At 33.9% G+C, this 17,187-nt stretch overlaps 2 protein-coding genes across 6 annotated transcripts; one reads left to right on the top strand and one right to left on the bottom strand.

The window, feature by feature from the left end:
* Nucleotides 1–503: 503 nt before the first annotated feature.
* Nucleotides 504–5,318, top strand: LOC110626159 (pentatricopeptide repeat-containing protein At1g71210, mitochondrial). Its single transcript, XM_043959713.1, has one exon. The coding sequence runs from the start codon at nt 675–677 to the stop codon at nt 3,369–3,371; it is 2,697 nt and encodes an 898-aa protein (XP_043815648.1). The 5' UTR covers nt 504–674; the 3' UTR covers nt 3,372–5,318.
* Nucleotides 5,319–6,729: 1,411 nt separating this feature from the next.
* Nucleotides 6,730–14,557, bottom strand: LOC110626298 (CBL-interacting serine/threonine-protein kinase 3). 5 transcript variants are annotated; one of them, XM_021772152.2, is made up of 16 exons: nt 14,296–14,557; nt 13,726–13,820; nt 12,820–13,050; nt 12,433–12,495; nt 11,546–11,617; nt 11,118–11,225; nt 10,914–10,994; nt 10,677–10,730; nt 10,463–10,588; nt 10,291–10,380; nt 9,571–9,693; nt 9,346–9,456; nt 8,064–8,177; nt 7,921–7,977; nt 7,765–7,839; nt 6,730–7,116 (listed from the first exon to the last, which is right to left on the bottom strand). In XM_021772152.2, the coding sequence occupies exons 3-16, from the start codon at nt 12,988–12,990 to the stop codon at nt 7,042–7,044; spliced, it is 1,320 nt and encodes a 439-aa protein (XP_021627844.1). In that variant the 5' UTR covers nt 12,991–13,050; nt 13,726–13,820; nt 14,296–14,557; the 3' UTR covers nt 6,730–7,041. The 5 variants fall into 5 exon arrangements, 4 of the variants coding, with proteins under 4 accessions (XP_021627844.1, XP_021627918.1, XP_021628086.1 ...); XM_021772226.2 differs by lacking the exon at nt 13,726–13,820; XM_021772394.2 differs by lacking the exons at nt 13,726–13,820; nt 14,296–14,557 and adding an exon at nt 14,036–14,288.
* Between the last annotated feature and the right edge of the window lie 2,630 nt (nt 14,558–17,187).

Here is a 17,187-nt window from a genome sequence, read left to right as displayed (position 1 = left end):
TATTACAATAAAACTAATTTAGTTAAAAATTAATATAAATTTATTATTTAGAATTAAAAAATTAAAAAATATTATTTATATTCTTAAATTTTAATTTTATTATATTTTTATATAAAATTATACAAAAATAAATTAGATAAAAAATTCTATTATTTATAAAAAGTCTATTAACCTAAACTTTTAATTTTAAATTAAAAAATTTTAACTCTTAAATTTATTGTAACTGTAATAATTTTTTAAAATTAATTTTAATTATATTTAAATTAATTAACATATTTATGCTATATGTCATTATTTATATAATATATCACGTCACTTAATTTAAATTTATTAAAATTAAATTAAAAAATTCCTATAGTTTTAATAAATTTAAAAATTAATATTTTTTATTTAAAATTAAAAATTTAGATTGAAAATATAAAAATTTATAAAATTAAAATTTTGATAAAATAAATAATGAGCATTTAAATAAATATAAAAATATGTAAGCACTTAGATGAATAGGTAGTAAATGTAAATAAATAAATAAAAGGGGCAAAAAGGAAGGTGGAAAGTCTAATGGTTAGAGGAGGAAGCCGGCGTAAGAAGAGAGCTGGGCTTTCAAGAACAAAAACGAGGAGGAGCCGCAGGCAAATCCTCTACACCGCTCAAAAAAATCTAACGTAAAAGAGCCGATGCTACCAGCCAAATCAAGGAAGGCTTTACTTGCCTCACAACTTCTCTTCGAAAACACCACTATCTTTTCTGTATCTTCTTCTTCTTCTGCTTCTGCTGCTGCTGCTGCGGCTCCTCTCTTCAGTCGTGTGAATCTGAATAACCAACAATTCTTCTACTTTTTTCATTATTCCTATTCGACTGCCCATGCTATTCCAATTCAACATCTCAGCTTCAATTACAAGGACGTTGTCCAATCCTTTAAGGAATGGTTTCAGCGCAAAAACCCTGATTACTTGGATCGAGTTTTCGAGATTTTAAGCTCCCAAGATGAGGTGGATGAGATTGCCCTCTCAAAGTTGGGCCTTCGCCTCACTGAATCATTGGTACTTGATGTGCTTTATCACGGGAATGCCAACAATGATGTCCTCTCTTGCCTTAAGTTCTTCGACTGGGCTGGTCGTCAACGTGGGTTCTATCACACTCGTGCTACCTTCCACGCCATTTTCAAGATCCTCTCTAAGGGCAAGCTTATGCCTCTTATGCTTGATTTCCTTGATAATTATAAGGGTTCTAGGTTTGTTCATAATAAGTGCGGTTATGGTTTTTACGGTACTTTGGTCATTGGGTACTCTGTTGCTGGCAGGCCGCAAGTTGCACTCCAACTATTCAGTAAAATGCGATTTCAGGGTCTTGACTTGGATGACTTTGCTTACCATGTACTTCTCAATTCTTTGGTCGAAGAGAGTTATTTTGATGCAGCTGACTGTATTGCCAAGCAGATTTCACTGAGGGGCCTCGAGAACCATATAACGCATTGTATAGTAGTTAAGAGTTTGTGTAAGCAGAAACTGTTGGATGAGGCCGAGTCATATTTGCGTCGAGTGATCTTACACTGCGATGGGTGTAGCCATGGGGATGCAGTGGGGGTTATTGTGGATGCACATTGTCAAAATGGTCAATTTGACAAGGCTGGGCAGTTGGTTGAGGAGATTAGGGAGTTGGAGTTGGTGCCCATGGAGCCTGCATATAGCTTGTGGCTTAAGAATCTTGTTCAAGCTGGTAAGATTGATGCGGCTTTGGAGTTCTTGCAGCGGAAGAAGGCATTAGAATGTTATATTCCTGGGGCTTTCCGGTACAATGCTTTGCTGTGGAGGGTCTTAAAAGAGAACCGTCTTGCGGAAGCGTGTGATTTGTTGATGGAGATGATGGAGAGTGGGGTTTCTGCTGATGAGGTCACGTTTAATGCTGCATTATGTTTTTTTTGCAAAGCTGGAATGGTAGGTGTTGCACTTGAATTGTACAACTGCAAATCAGAGTTTGGGCTCTCACCTAGTAGCATGGCTCGTAATTATCTCATAAACTCTCTATGTGAAGAGGGGAACGTTGATGAGGCTTACAGTGTGTTGAAGAATTGTACTGAGCCAGGTTATTTCCCTGGTAGCAGAACATTGTCCATACTTGCAGATGGATTGTGTAGAGAAGGGAAGCTTAACATGATGAAAGAGCTGGTTTCTTTTTCTCTGGAGCGGAATTTCAAGCCAAGTGATTCCCTGTACAATAAGTTTATATCAGCTCTATGTAGGGCTGGGAAGGTAGAAGATGGTTACTTGATGCAAGGAGAATTTAATAGATCGAATAGAGTTGCTACAAAGACTATTTACTCAAACCTGATTCATGGTTTTAACAAATTAAACAAGGGGGATATTGCTGCTAGGCTTCTAATTGAAATGCAGGATAAGGGTCATATGGGTACTCGGACTTTGTTTAGAGCTGTAATTCGCAGTTTCTGTAATATGCAAAACCCAGAAACTCAATTCTTCAAATTGTTGGATGTGCAACTCTCTTCTCACGAACCTAACCGTCAGATTTTTAACTTCTTCATTGATGGAGCTGGACATGCAAAGAAGCCTGAACTAGCCAGAGAAGTATTTGATATTATGCAGAGAAGTGGGATTGAGCCTAATCTGAGTTCTGACATTCTTATGTTGCAAAGTTATATAAAGAGTGAGAGAATATATGATGCTCTAAATTTCTTTGATGATTTGCGTCACAGAAGAAAGGTTGGCAGAAAGCTTTACAACACCATGGTTGGTGGTCTTTGTAAAGTCAACAGAGTGGATCATGCATTGGAATTTCTGAGGGAAATGCGGAGCAATGGAGTGGTTCCTAGCGTTGAATGCTATGAGGAGCTTATAAAGCTGCTGTGCTCAAATAAACAATATGAAATGGCCGTAAATGTTATTATTGACTTGGAGAAAGCTGGGCGCCATGTTACGTCCTTCATAGGTAACATTCTTTTGTTGCATTCCTTGGGAAGTGAAGAGCTTTATGATGCTTGGGTTCAAGTGAGTAAGATGCAGAATGAGATTTCTCCCAATATTTATGCCCTTGGCCAACTCATTGGTCTGTTTTCTGGTCGGGTTCGACTGACCCAACAAATTGACAACTTGGAAGAAGTAATTGAGCAGTGCTTCCCACTTGACCTTTACACATACAATATATTGTTGAGGAGGCTAAGCATGAGTAAGATGGATGATGCTCTTGAGTTGTTTGATAGGCTATGTCAGAAAGGTTATGCACCTAATCGGTGGACGTATGATATCCTAGTACATGGCCTTTTGAAGCATGGAAGGACAGATGAGGCTCAAAGATGGCTAGATGAGATGTTTAGGAAAGGGTTTGATCTAATTCATGGTTCCAACCAATTCCTGTAATGGTAACAGATAAAGCATGTTAAATCATTCAAGAGTTCTACAAAATTTTGCAAGGACAGAAAAAAATATGTAATTTAGTATTATCGCTGTTCACAATTGCATGGAATAAAAATCAAATTTGATGTAGGATATTCATATTTTAGAGCAATTATAAGATCAATCAAAAATATAAGAGCTACTTAAATTATTTATCAGTTATTCTGGTAATTTCTGCTCATCCTGAGGTGCAGGATTCTTGTTCTTAGCCTTACCATATCCGAGGAAGACAGAGCCCAATGGGATTTTATTGATGAAAAGATTAGTCCTTTTTTGTCTGTATGTACATTGGTTTAGATGTTATAATCAGTAGTTTCCATATGGTGGTTGTTATAATGATTACTTCTTCTATGTTCATATTCGTAACTACAGTGAAACAATGTTGTTTCATGTTGTTTTTATTTTATTTATTTGTGTGCTTCTTTGTTCTTCTCTTTTGGGTGAACAAACTATTTTTTCAAGTTGCAGTAGTTATTTGTTTTCTATTAGAACTGGTGTCATAGAAGATTAAGACTATGGTCAATTGCTCACTAGCTGAAAGCGTACTCTTCCAGTGAAAGTGCATTCAGTATCAAGAATCCCAAGTGCCATCAGATTGAATTACTCATTTTTGTTATTTGTATCATGTGACCAATCAAATGTTGTCAAATTGGTAACATGTTACATTCTTGGTTTTTCAAGCTTTTATGCCTGTACTGTCTGTTGCAGCCTGTCTGCTTCTAGGTCTAGCCCCAAATATGAAGAATATGACAATAGTGCTTTTGGCAATTTTACTGCAATATGTTTGTCAAAATTCGAGCTGGAAGTGCTTGACAATATATCGGCAGTGGCACTGCATCAAGTTTGTTTCAATTGCAATGATTAGAATGTTGCACTCTTGATTCCAGTTTCTGGTTTTGCCGACACACTGTTACACTCATTGCTATTTTTCGTAGTCCTGCAACACTTTTGGTAGTACAAAGAATGCTTTGTGCTTAGCTGTAGCTCACACCAACTCATGTTTTAGTCGGTTATGTTGCTTTTATAGATCTTTCAATTTTCACCATTGGGCTTGGCTTGTTTGCTAGTTTAGTCTGATGTCATATTTAAATTCTTGTTTGGTCACGATATTTTTGTGCCTCTTAATTGTCATTCTCTTCGTGTTTACTAGTATGCATTATTATGCACTCTAGTTGAATGTTGTAGCTACTAGCATCCTCTTTTCTCCATATCTTGTTTCTGCACCTGCTGTGCTAGTTGATGGTTTGTATGCTGGAGGTAATATAACCAAATGGATGCCTTTTTAAGCCTTCGACAGATGCTAAATTTTGTATTTTGATGATACAGACTTGACATATCAGAAAATGTAACTGGATGTTCTGAGATGTTTTTCATGTCCGGTTGTCAGGTAGGTTTTTTTATTTATGCGGAAGAACAATGCTTCTACATTCTTCTTACAAAGGATTGGTGAACTAAACTGAAGGTTTAAATTCACCCTTAATTTCTTGTTTGATTTGCCCTTATTGAGATTGATATGCAGGCTTCAGCTAGAGTTAAAGAAATATTTATCTTTTTGAGGAAAGAAATACTGCTACTTAAGGTGGTAAGTTTTGATACTTGATCTCCGTTTCTCCTCAAGTTTTATGCCGCCTTCTGCTTTTTCCTCATCTTCATATACTTGCCTAGTGGGTTTTCTTCTGATAAATGCAGATTGGAAGGAACTGATTCCCCACTCTCTCTACGGCAGCCGGTGCATGTGTGCCCTGTCCAACAGCGCCTTCGTTGATTTTGCCTTATTTGAAAGAAGAGGTAGCATGTATTCCTCTATCCGTAGAGTACACTGAATGTACAGAAATGGCTATAAACAGTTGCTTTTTTTTTTTCTTTCTTTTTTTTTCTCTAAAAATGATGATTTACCTATGATCACTGCCATTAGCATTTTCATCATTTACTTGGGTATAAAGGATTGGGGGAAAAAAAGGATGGGAAAGAGCATTGCGTGAAAACGTCATTTGAATTTGATCCATGCACCGAAGATTGGATTATTATTAGTGCATCCAGCAGAATATTACTATGATTAATTGTTGCAGAGACGTTTGCTATGCACAAATGTCAAGTTGATCCAGACTCAATTCATCAGCTACCCTTCAGTCTAAGCTTTATAAGCTGATCTTTCAAACGGATCACCCTACTAATTAATTGTGCATGTCTTGCTTTACTAACTTCACCTGGTTAAGTAGGGTTGTGAAAAAAAAAAAAGGTAGGGTTGTGTCAACACTTGTCAGCTCCTGTCATTCATCTGCTCAAACATTTTAGTCGTAATTATCTTAATCTGTTTCTCCTCTTGTTCTCTCTTAAATTATAGCATGAGCAGTGAATTCTTACCTTCTAACTGCTGCAATATTATTTGCCTTTACTATCACCTTCACAGAAGTACCAAGTATATGTTAACACTTACAAACTAATAATTTGTAGGTAGATATGATTCATGACAAATATAATGATGTTAGCTAGGTGAGGAAATTGAAATTTATTTTTTTTTTTAAAAAAAATTTGCATCATTCCTATACTTGCACGACTTGTTAACAAATGCAGGAAAATTATCATCACAAGCTTCTGCAAAGCAATACGCAGCCTAAGTTAAAGAATAAGCAATCTGTTGAGGATACCATTTTGGACTGCAATCTCTTGGTAAAATCAGGAGGCATAAAGAGAGTCGTTTTCAACCTCGTTTTAGTAACGACGAGAAGGGTGTTTTTTATTATTATTATAATTATTTGAGATTTAATATTATTGTGAAAAATTTTAGAAACATTATTAAAAGTTTTAAATACAATAGACAGATGTGGACGAACGTGATTCTAATGCTTTGTAAGCAGCTCGAAAATATCCCTGATTCTAATCTGGCACTTGCAATCCAAGGTGCAAGTCGTCCTCTTCAGCAATGTTACATAAGAGTGTAGCTTTCATAATGAGATACTGCTTTATCTCTTCTTTTGTTTTTTTAATCTGCACTTCTTTAATATGAATTATAGGAATATCAGAGCCTCCATAAATGAAAAAAGGGAAAGAGAATCATGGGTAACAATCCAACAATATTAAAAGAGCAAAACTACAATGAGGATTACATGCCACCTTACAGTTCCACTCAAGGCCAAAACTCATTTGAATATGCATAAACAACTCCAATGCGATGTTCACATAAAACACTGGACATTAATCAATTCAAAATTATAACTAAACGTCTAACCATGCTGAATCTTTCCTTCCACCGCAGTCATGTTAAGGAAGAAAACACAGAAAGAAAAACCAACAGATTAAAAAAATGAGGGCGTGGCAATAATTTCCAAGAAAAGCAACAGTATATATACCAAAAAGGAAACATATACAAACACTTTAATTTGCCAAATCTCTCGTTATTGACATCTTCCAGTCAAAGACAAAACCAAACGACCCTATGAGAATTTTCCATGCTTTCCAACAATAATAGCAAGGAAAATAATTGGTGACGACACGTCTCTCAAATTCTACAGAGATGGAATGATCCCAGTAAAAGATAGTGGTAAAGAATGAAGATATAGAACAAGTATGATACATTTGGCAAGATAACACAAACAAAACATGTGATCATCCCTCCTGACAACAGGCCCCATTTTTACTTCATCTCTTGCATGTCATCCTCAGATTTCCAGACAACATCATCGAGGCAGGTTGAAAGATTTTTATAGAACTGCATAGAAAACATCAAATATACAAAAACATGATCAACTTGAACAACAGTTTCTGCAACCAAAAGCATTACCTGATAAGCATGATTAAAAACATTGGACTTGTAAATCAGTGTGTCAGAAGGTCAAGCTTTCAGATAATTGCTTAATTCCAATCAGCTGACTTCAGTTCTACATGCTTGACCAGACAAAAACCCATTGGAAAACATGCCACTAGGACATGCATGACACCAGGGAACAGGATCCAAATCCAGACCCTTTTCTTTTTCAAGTGTAACTGAGAGGATCAGTTCATTGACCATGGAAGAAATAGGTGTGGGTCCCATCGTTTGGCCATTTGGTGGACATTGACTAAGTAAAATTTCAAAGCTTGAAAGACCAAAGAATCCTCTCCAGAGAAATTAAGAACAGATGGCTACTTATGTTTCGTGTTTTGTTGATGTGCATTAGCTCTTCAAAGGAGTGATTTTGTAAGCAGCATTTAATTCTTGGATATAGATTTAAACTTGCCTATCCAGAAGGCACATAAATGGTAAATACAGTTTCCCTCATCATGTAAATAAATATTTCAGTGTCTTTGGTATTTTCTTGCACACATATCAACCCTATTTAGACAATACAAACTTTTTCAACAATAAGAGAAATGATACCTTATGGAATTCCAAGGTGTCTCCTTTTGCTTTCCGCACTTCAACCATATGTAGAGAAGGTGCCACTTGGAAAATCTGGTAGACAAGTAAGAAATGAAGAAGTAATACAAAATGACTACTGAGTATACCATAACAAGGAATTTCATTATTGCTGACCTCAGTGGCAACATTAAGGTTTCCCTTTCTACCAGCTTTCATATTTTCAAGTCTCATCTGAGAAAGACGATTAATATACATTACATCAGACACTTGCTCTTTAGCCAAAAAATAAAGAGGTACACTGTTCACATTTTGCCCACCTTGTAGTTTTTCTTGTGAACATCAAAACCAAGTGGCTTTGCAGCTTCTTCAATCTTATGGATTATCTCATTAGCAGGGCGTTTAGATGTGAACCTTGTTTCCCTCTTGAAGCCCTGCAGCCAACCCATTAGTCACAAAATATGATTAGAGAAAAACATGTGCTGGTCACTAAATCACCTTAAAGAGGTTAGAATAGTAATTCTCTGCTATTTTGCCTTCAATTAATTAACATGGGGACATACGAACATATAGCCTCGTAGCAATGAGAGGTCTTGGAATGTTTCAAACATCCCCTTGGCATGTGCGTGTATGCATTCCCATTCGATTTTGGTGACTTGACCTCTCTATGAAATCCTTAGACGAAGTGAAAAATAAGCTCTATAGAACTGTGGTTCAGTTAGGAAAGTTGTATGGGATTGAATATTGGCATCTAAGACTGAGTTACAACCACATCCACAGGATAATTGTGGCAAAATGTGAATGTTAAGATAGATTCTGATTACACGATAGTTGATAAGTCTAGGAAATACATCATCTGATAGAAAGTCAATGTAGCACAAATTGAGGATAAAATGTGAGAGTCTCGATTAAGATGATTTGGTCAGGTACAACATAGATCATCAAATCCCTTAGTACGAAAATGTGACAAATTAGTGGTGGAAGGACTGAAGTGATGCGGAAAAGAAAGTTAAGATATGGAGTCTAATGATATATTATAGACTGTATACCGTTAACCCACGGTCGCGGATCCAACTCTTAGTAGATTCTGTTCGAAAACTCACAGAGCAATAAAAAAAACTCTAACCGTCGTAGATGTAGTCAAATTGGTAAACCACATTAAATCTATTAAATCTACGTGTTGATTTTTTTTTCATACTTATTTTTTAGATCGTGTGATTATTTGATTCTTAACAAAGAATAGCATCATAAGATTTACAATATTGATGCAGAATTGATAAACTTAACTGAACGGTAAAAAAGGATTCAACAGCAGACCCCAACTAGTTTGGGATTAGGCCTATAATGCTAAAATTACAACAGGATCAAGGAAATGCATACACAAATACACATCCTGACTACTGGATTTCACCCGCCTATAAACAGAATAATATTTTAACATCAACCCTTCCTCAAAAGCAGAACGGGATGTTTGCTGCACTACCATTCCCTTTAATAAATGCACCAGTGCTTGCACATGCACATGCACACACATGAAGAGAACTAATCCATTTTGAATATTGTGCAAAAGTATAAAGTAAGAAAGCCTTCTAACATGCTAACCTGTTCTGCATCAAACAAATTCCCGAGATTTAGTCCTTTTGACATAGAAATTAACTCAAATGCATTCATTGCTGTTGGCTGTTCTTCCTTCTTCTCAGTTACATGATGTTCCTGCAACAATGCCAGTGAAGTACACTTCAACAAACACTATCATGCAGAATTGCAAAACAATTGCGACAAGTTCTCCGAATTGCATATAATTGTTCTATAAATTCTTGCACTTACTTCTGAGTCCTTAAAAACAGCTTCAACATCATCCAAGTTGGTGTCTTCTTTCTCCTCAAATACAGGGGGCTTATAATCTTTCTTAAACCATTCATCTTCCAAGATTTCAGGGATAGTGATGCGCTAACATAAAAATAAATTTTAAATCAGAGACATAAACCAAATGGAAAAATAAGACAAATAAATAAAATAAATTTATAAAAGAACAAAACTGTAACTGATAGCAAGTTTGCTGCGTCAGGTGAAGCACTGAAAGCTCAATCGTCTAGAATCAGCTCCACAGCACTTGCTCCCTTACAAATCTCTCTAGAAGATTGTAGCATAATTAAACTAAAGAAGAATATAAAAATTTTCATTTTTTCAAAGTGTTACTAGGCTTATAAATGGGAAAAGCCAGCATCAAATCTGACTAGCACTCCTCCACCCAATAGAAATATGATAAACATGTTGAATTCTACTCTTGCAGAAGCAACAAAAGGATGTGTTCCTCATTTGCCACTAATGGATACAAACTACATTATCCCAAGATACATGTCACCATTTCCATCAATGTTGGCTTCATGCACAAATATGAGCATCATTTCCATTCAATTTCAATAACATCTAAATAGAGCCAATATAGTAGATATTTCTCTTAATTTTGAAAATCAAAGTTATCAGTAACAAGCTATTTAATGTAGCAAAAGAAGTAAAGGAAGTTACTAAAGTACAACTACTTACGGTCATAGGATTTGGATCCAAAATTCTAGTGATCAATTTCATGGCACCAAAGGAAAGCCAGGGGGGGCAAGTGAACTCAGCTGCTGAAATCTGCATATAGGAAAGGGAAAGTGAATACCAAAGGACAGAGAACAATAAAGAATAGTTCCAAGAAAATCTGTAAAATGCTCACTTTTTTATACAGGTTCATAAGATTAGGATCATCAAAAGGCAAGTACCCTGCAAGCAGTACAAATAGTATCACTCCACAAGACCACATGTCTGCAGTTGCCCCATCATAACCTCTATCATTAAGAACCTGAACATCAAAAAAGTACACCATAGAGGCCAAAGATCCAAAGGTGACATAAACGGCAGAAAAATGTTGGCATAAAACTGATATAAACCTCAGGAGCAACATAATTTGGAGTTCCACAAGTAGTATGAAGTAGGCCATCATCCTGGAAAATAAACTTTAGATGAGAATAAATTCATGTAAAGCCGATCATGTAAGAAACTTCAAAAAAACCCACTCATCAGGCCCATTCCAGTAATGAAATTGGTCTGATTTGTAGTAGGATTTGGGTGGATAAGTGATGTCAACAATTAATTGAGCTAAGAAATGAAAATTTTACAATAATTACCCTGACTTGTTGGGACAATGCACTGAGTCCAAAATCAGAAACTTTGAGGTTGCCGTTAGCATCCAACAGCAGGTTTTCTGGCTGCAGTTAAAGCAAGATTATGCACATTTATGGTAAGCACAACAGGTGTATCAGGCATCTGTCATAAAAGAGTAATGAATGTGTCATCTATGTGTTTATAGGTTGATAAAAGTTATAGAGCACCTTCAGGTCTCTGTGGTAGACACCCCTACTGTGGCAGTAATCCACTGCATTAATAAGCTGCTGGAAATACCTCCGAGCTTCATCTTCTCGCATCCGTCCATGGTTTACCTTCATAACAAACACATGGTCACGCAAAGACAAGCTCAAAAAGTAGTTTGGTAATTGTGAGGGAAAACAAACATCCAACCAATTCAAACCTTTGCTCCTATCGACAGACGACAGCATTATTATAAATGAATATATATGACAATTATCCAAAGGGGAAAGTTTTTAATGGTTAATAGACAATGAGCACCTGCCTTCAAGATAAATTGACAGATTTGCAAGTAATTTTAATGGTGTCAAATGGATGAGTTCTTAAATCCATTGGGAATACCAAGCCAAGTAGAAGTGAAATGGAAAAAAGTTTGAACTGGACACCAACTTACAATTTTGTCGAAAAGCTCTCCCCCAGTAACAAACTCCAAGACAATGAAAATCTTTGTCTTGCTTCCCATCACCTGGAAAAGAGTTAAATGTTTGATAAAGCTTACACCAAGTATATGGATTTTACATCTTGCATCTTTACTCAGGTTTCTTCAAGTAATAATTTTGGACAGACCAATCATAATTATATTTAAGCACATAATACTAAAAATACCAAAATAGTAGCTTACATAACAAAGAATCTTAGATTTAACTCAAACTGGAGATGGAAATTGCTAACAACATTAAAATAAAATCTTTTACTAGCAAAAAGATCATGTCATGAACTAAACTCCACAATTTTGCTGCAGGAAATTCAAAGTGTTGTTTAGGATTATCAATTTGGAAGCATGTTCCACTGAATCATCTATCCCATAACTGATATGGGATTCGACACAAACCCCACGCTTAGAAATAAACTGTAGCGTGAAATATTTAAGAGAGGCCCAACATCGGATGGAAGGCTATGATAACATGTTAAATTTGGATCAGCTCAAAAACTAGCTCAAAGTGCTCTTATAAGGGATTCATAATCACTGTCCCAAATGATACAGGATTCAATGCATTCTATCATTGTTGATGATTCTTCCTCAATTCCTAAAGGAGATGCTAAATTTCATTTCCATGGGAAACAGGTGCAAATGATGTCTTAGCAAAATTACCATCAACAGTTCCTAGCAACATGCATGCATGAAAAATAACCAGAAAATCTGACATCGCCTACATATGGCAGATAAAGATGTAAGAGAAAACCAAAAGTACATTTCTGATTTAGAAGTCATAATTAAAAGAATTTACTTAACAAGTTACAACAATAGGGTAAATACAAAAGGAAATGAGAGAGAGAGACCTCATATAAACGAACAACATTTGGATGCTTTATAAGCTTCATTGTTGCTACCTCTCGCTTGATCTGTAAAAGCAAGATCAAACATTTAGAGACATGATGCAACTTACATGCAATTCTTAATACAATAGCTCGAAAAAGTTTTTCAAAAGATTAAAAAAAAATGAAAAAAAGGATCTCCTGGGACCATGGGGATTGATGTAAAAAAAGTAAGCCATAGAAAAAATGAACGAAAGAACAAGGCAATAGCCTTCAGAATAACAGGAAGGAATTGATGAACAAGCGCAGCTTACAATAATACACTCCATAAAGAAACAGGAGTGAAGAAAGTAAAACTGAAGATGGTACCATTTGCAAAAAAAATTTAAAAAAAATAACAACAAACCAGACCTGTTCAGCCATCTTGTGTTTAAGAACCTTCTCTTTGTCAAGAATCTTCAAAGCCACAGGGTCTCCAGTCTCAGAGTTCCTTGCAAACTTCACTTTTGCAAATGTTCCCTCACCGATTGTTCTTCCCACCTCATATTTACCCACTCTACGCTTGATTTTAGGTTGACTCATGCTCAACTTATAGATTGAATTTTCTTAGCCTCACAGTTCTGCAACTTTTATATGATCTTCCTGAAATGCAAATCAAAGAACAAGTTCCAGATAACTGCCACATAAATTTAAAAGAAATGAATAAATTTTCAGCCATTTCCAAGCTCCATCTTTGTGAACATAAATTGAACTCCATTTTTTGGGATCTGATAATGTTTGGTCTCCAGGTCAAACTTTTTTATAATGTTATGAGCTTGAAATTTTAAATGAACTAACTGTTCCCATCAGGCTTCACATGGAACACTACAAGCGTAAGTTCTGAAACAAAAAGCTGACATTTTTTCTTTTCATCACCACTTCTCATAATTTCCAAACAGTGAACTTCATCCCCTTAGGACAGAAACCATCACAAAAATTGCATTCGGAGTAAACAGCAGAACCTATATACAGATCATGTATAAAAAGAAGTGGCATACCCAAATAATCTACAATATTAGGAAGCTGGTATCCTTATTTAACAATGTAATAACCACTCAAATGGAAAGAAGATCCTGCCTAATTGACACTTTGCCACCATAAATAACAGATCAAAGCATCAAATTACATTAAAAATTAGAGAAGAATCAAAGATGAAAATTGAAATGGAAAAGCATAATAGAATATTGGATCATATCAGATTTTAAAAAATTCAGAGAAATGAAAAACAAAAAAGGAAAGAACAACAGAAATAGATATAAATATAAGAAGTGCATTAACCTCAAGTCCAATCACCAATTCGCCCACCGAACTGGAATTTGGAGCAGCTTTATAGCAAAATAAGACAGTAATTCAAAGTTGCTGGCTAGCAACCCCTAAATAAATATTTTATAGTTAACAATAATACAAATTAAGACTGAATTTAATACAGAGCTAAAAAGAATCTCTTTCTCAAAATCCATTACTACTCCCACAAAGAAGAAGATAAAAAAGGGAAATGAGCTACAGAATTTTTCAGAAGAACATGGCAGAAATCAGAATTTTTCTTCAAGGTAAACAAAAACCCAGATCAAATTTTAGAAGAACTAACCAAGAAAAGCTTTCACAAAAACAGAATAACAAAAGCACAGAAGAGAGTTTAAGAGGAAGGAGAAGCAGCAGCGAAGAAAGAAAAGGCAAAGGCAAAAGAATCAGCAAAACAGCCAAAGACGAAGTTCAAAGCAAATTCCACAAGTGAAAATACAAACTTTTGAATGGATAATTATTGAATTCACTAATAGAAAATCTTGAGGATTAAACAACTCGTGTAGAAAAGAAAGAGAGAGAAAGATAGGGAGAGAAGAAGTATACTTTGAGAAGGTGATGGTTGGTGCGATGAGATAAGAAGAGCAGCTGGTGATTGATTTTTTTGGGGCTATGGCTATTGAGTTTGCGAAGAGCCAGACTTAGATTTTGGTAAACACAAGTCATATATATTGTATTTTTATATGTATATATGCAAAAAGCAAATTGTATCACAGCCTCCTGTCTCCTCTTTCTTCCACTGCTACCTGACAAATCTTTTCCTGCTTATCACCGTTTCTACTGCTATGCTTCTCCATTTACTACAAGTCTTCCTCACACCCTTTTTCTCCCATGTGTTTGGTTCCATGGAAAATATTATACCATCTGCCTTTGCCTCTCAAATTTTCCCATTCCAAATGAAAAGACAAGAAGCTGACAACACCATATTTTTCTTATCTAATAGATTATTTAGATTACAGATTTTCTCTGACAATACCCATGTGTAGGATATGGTAAAAACGATAAAAATATCAGAATAATTTTTTAACTAATTCAAAAATAAATATATGGAAAAAAATTGTTTATACTTTGTCCATGGTTGGATTGATAAAAATTAAGTATGAAAAAAAAAATTATTTATACAGAGCATAATAATAATTAGTTCAATTTAAAAATATTATTATATTGACAAAATATTTAAATAAGTAATTTCGGTAAAAGAAAATAAAAATTATGTTTTATTATTTAAAAAAATGTTATTGAGTTTTCCTTAAGCAATTGATTAGTTCTAAGTAAATATAGAAGGAAGGAAGTGAGACGTGAAATATAGTATTTGATTAATATGAAATAGGGCCCGTGTTTCTCGTGGGTGCAAAATGTTGTCCAATTTCTCTCTCTTAACTATTTAATATCTAAAATTTATTAATTTGATTATTTTAAATCATATTAAATACATTTATTATAAAAATAAAATATATTATTTTTAATTTTAAAAATATTTTATATTCAAAATAAGAACTCAATAATTATAATTAAAGAATAAAAAATTTGCATCATTTTATTTCATTTTGGGAGATAATTTATAGTTATAATTAATGGTTGATGACCAATAAATATTAATTATTTAATAAATTAATTCTCTAAAATAATTATTATATTTTTAAATTATTTGTATTTTGAACTTACGACAAAAATAATAATTAAATATGTGTAATGTATTTATAATCAATAGATTTATTTTGCCTATAAACAAATATCAGAATTATTGCAAGTTGATAAATTCATAAATAACTATTCACATGTAAATAAGATGATTTTTTTTTTTATTAATAAAATTTAGCAAGGACAGTTATTAAAATATAATAGAAGCATTTGTCGATTCATAGGAAAATTTTCGAATGGACAGTGGTAAATTAAATATATGCATATAAGTATTGTTATTATTTTTAAAGGAGATTTATAATTTAATCTATGACTATTGCGTTATTATTAACAAGTCAGTCCATATATTTTTAGAAATCTATTAAAACGTCTTTATCTTTTTTTTCCGTCAACAAAATAGTCTTTCCGTCTATTTTTATCGTTAAAAATATAGTAAAAAGACTAAATTACCCCATTATTTTTCTCCTCCTCCTCTTCCTTCTCCTCCTTCCTTTTATTCTTTATCAATTCTTCCTCCTTATTATGCTTCTGCTTCTCCTTCTGCTTCTCCTCCTCCTTCTTCTTCTTCTTCTTCTTCTTTTGCTTCTTTTTCTTCTTTTTCTTCTTTCTCTTCTTCTTCTTCTCCTTCTTCTCCTTCTTCTTCTTCTTTTGCTTCTTTTTCTTCTTTTTCTTCTTTCTCTTCTTCTTCTTCTCCTTCTTCTCCTTCTTCTTCTTCTTCTTCTTGTTCTTCTTTTTTTTCTTCTTTCTCTTATTTATCTTATTCTTCTTCTCCTCCTTCTCCTTCTTCTTCTTCTTCTTTTTCTTCTTTCTCTTCTTCTTCTTTTTCTTCTTTCTCTTCTTCTTCTTCTCCTTCTTTTTCGGAGGAGTCGAAGGAGGAGGAGGAAAAAAAAGATAGGGACTATTTCGTTGACAAAAAGAAACGATAAGGACATTTTAATAGATGTGATAAAAGATAGGGACTATTTTGTTGACAAACAGAAACGATAAGGACGTTTTAATAGATTTCTAAAAATATAGGGAGGGGTAATTTCGTTGACGAAAAGAAACGATGAGAAAGGACTATTTTGTTGATGGAAAGAAATGATAAGGACGTTTTAATAGATATGAGAAAAGATAGAGACTATTTTATTAACGAAAAAAAATGATAAGTACGTTTTAATAGATATGGAAAAAGATAAAAACGTTTTAATAGATTTTTGAAAATGTAAGGACTAACTTGTTAATAATAACAATATCCAATGATTAAATAAATGATTTTATTTGAGGGTAAAATTGGATTTTAAAATTTTTCTCTCTCCTCCTTTATCTAATTTTAACGGAAAAGAGGATGGAAAGACTATTTCGTTGACGGAAAGAAAACATAAGGATGTTCTAATAGGTTTTTAAAAATATAAGAACTGACTTGTTAATAATGACAATACTCAGGAATTAAATTATAAATCTTTCAATTTTTTAATATGATTAGCTCTCATTATGTTTAAAATCGAAAATTTTTTAAATTTTAAAATAATTTTAGTACGAACGTGTTAGAGCACGTTATTTTAAAATAAATAAATTGTCTTTAGCATAGTTGGATAAAAAAATAAAAGAAAATATAAAAATAAGATGACTTGAAAGTTGGTGCGGGATAAATGAATTTCATAAGTTCTTTTATATAAAAAAAATTGAGTAAGGAAAGTAGGAGAGCCACCTACTTAAAAATAAATAAAATGCTTTTAGTAAGAAAGAGTAAAAAAAAAAGAGAAAATATAAAAATAAGATGACTTAAGGTTGGTGGGATAAATTAATTCTACGAAT

The sequence above is a fragment of the Manihot esculenta genome, chromosome 1 (genome assembly GCF_001659605.2).
Source record: "Manihot esculenta cultivar AM560-2 chromosome 1, M.esculenta_v8, whole genome shotgun sequence".
NCBI classification, from domain to species: Eukaryota; Viridiplantae; Streptophyta; class Magnoliopsida; order Malpighiales; family Euphorbiaceae; genus Manihot; species Manihot esculenta.
The sequence above is the reverse complement of the archived record's forward strand: the minus strand, read 5'-3'. Positions and strand labels throughout refer to the sequence as shown.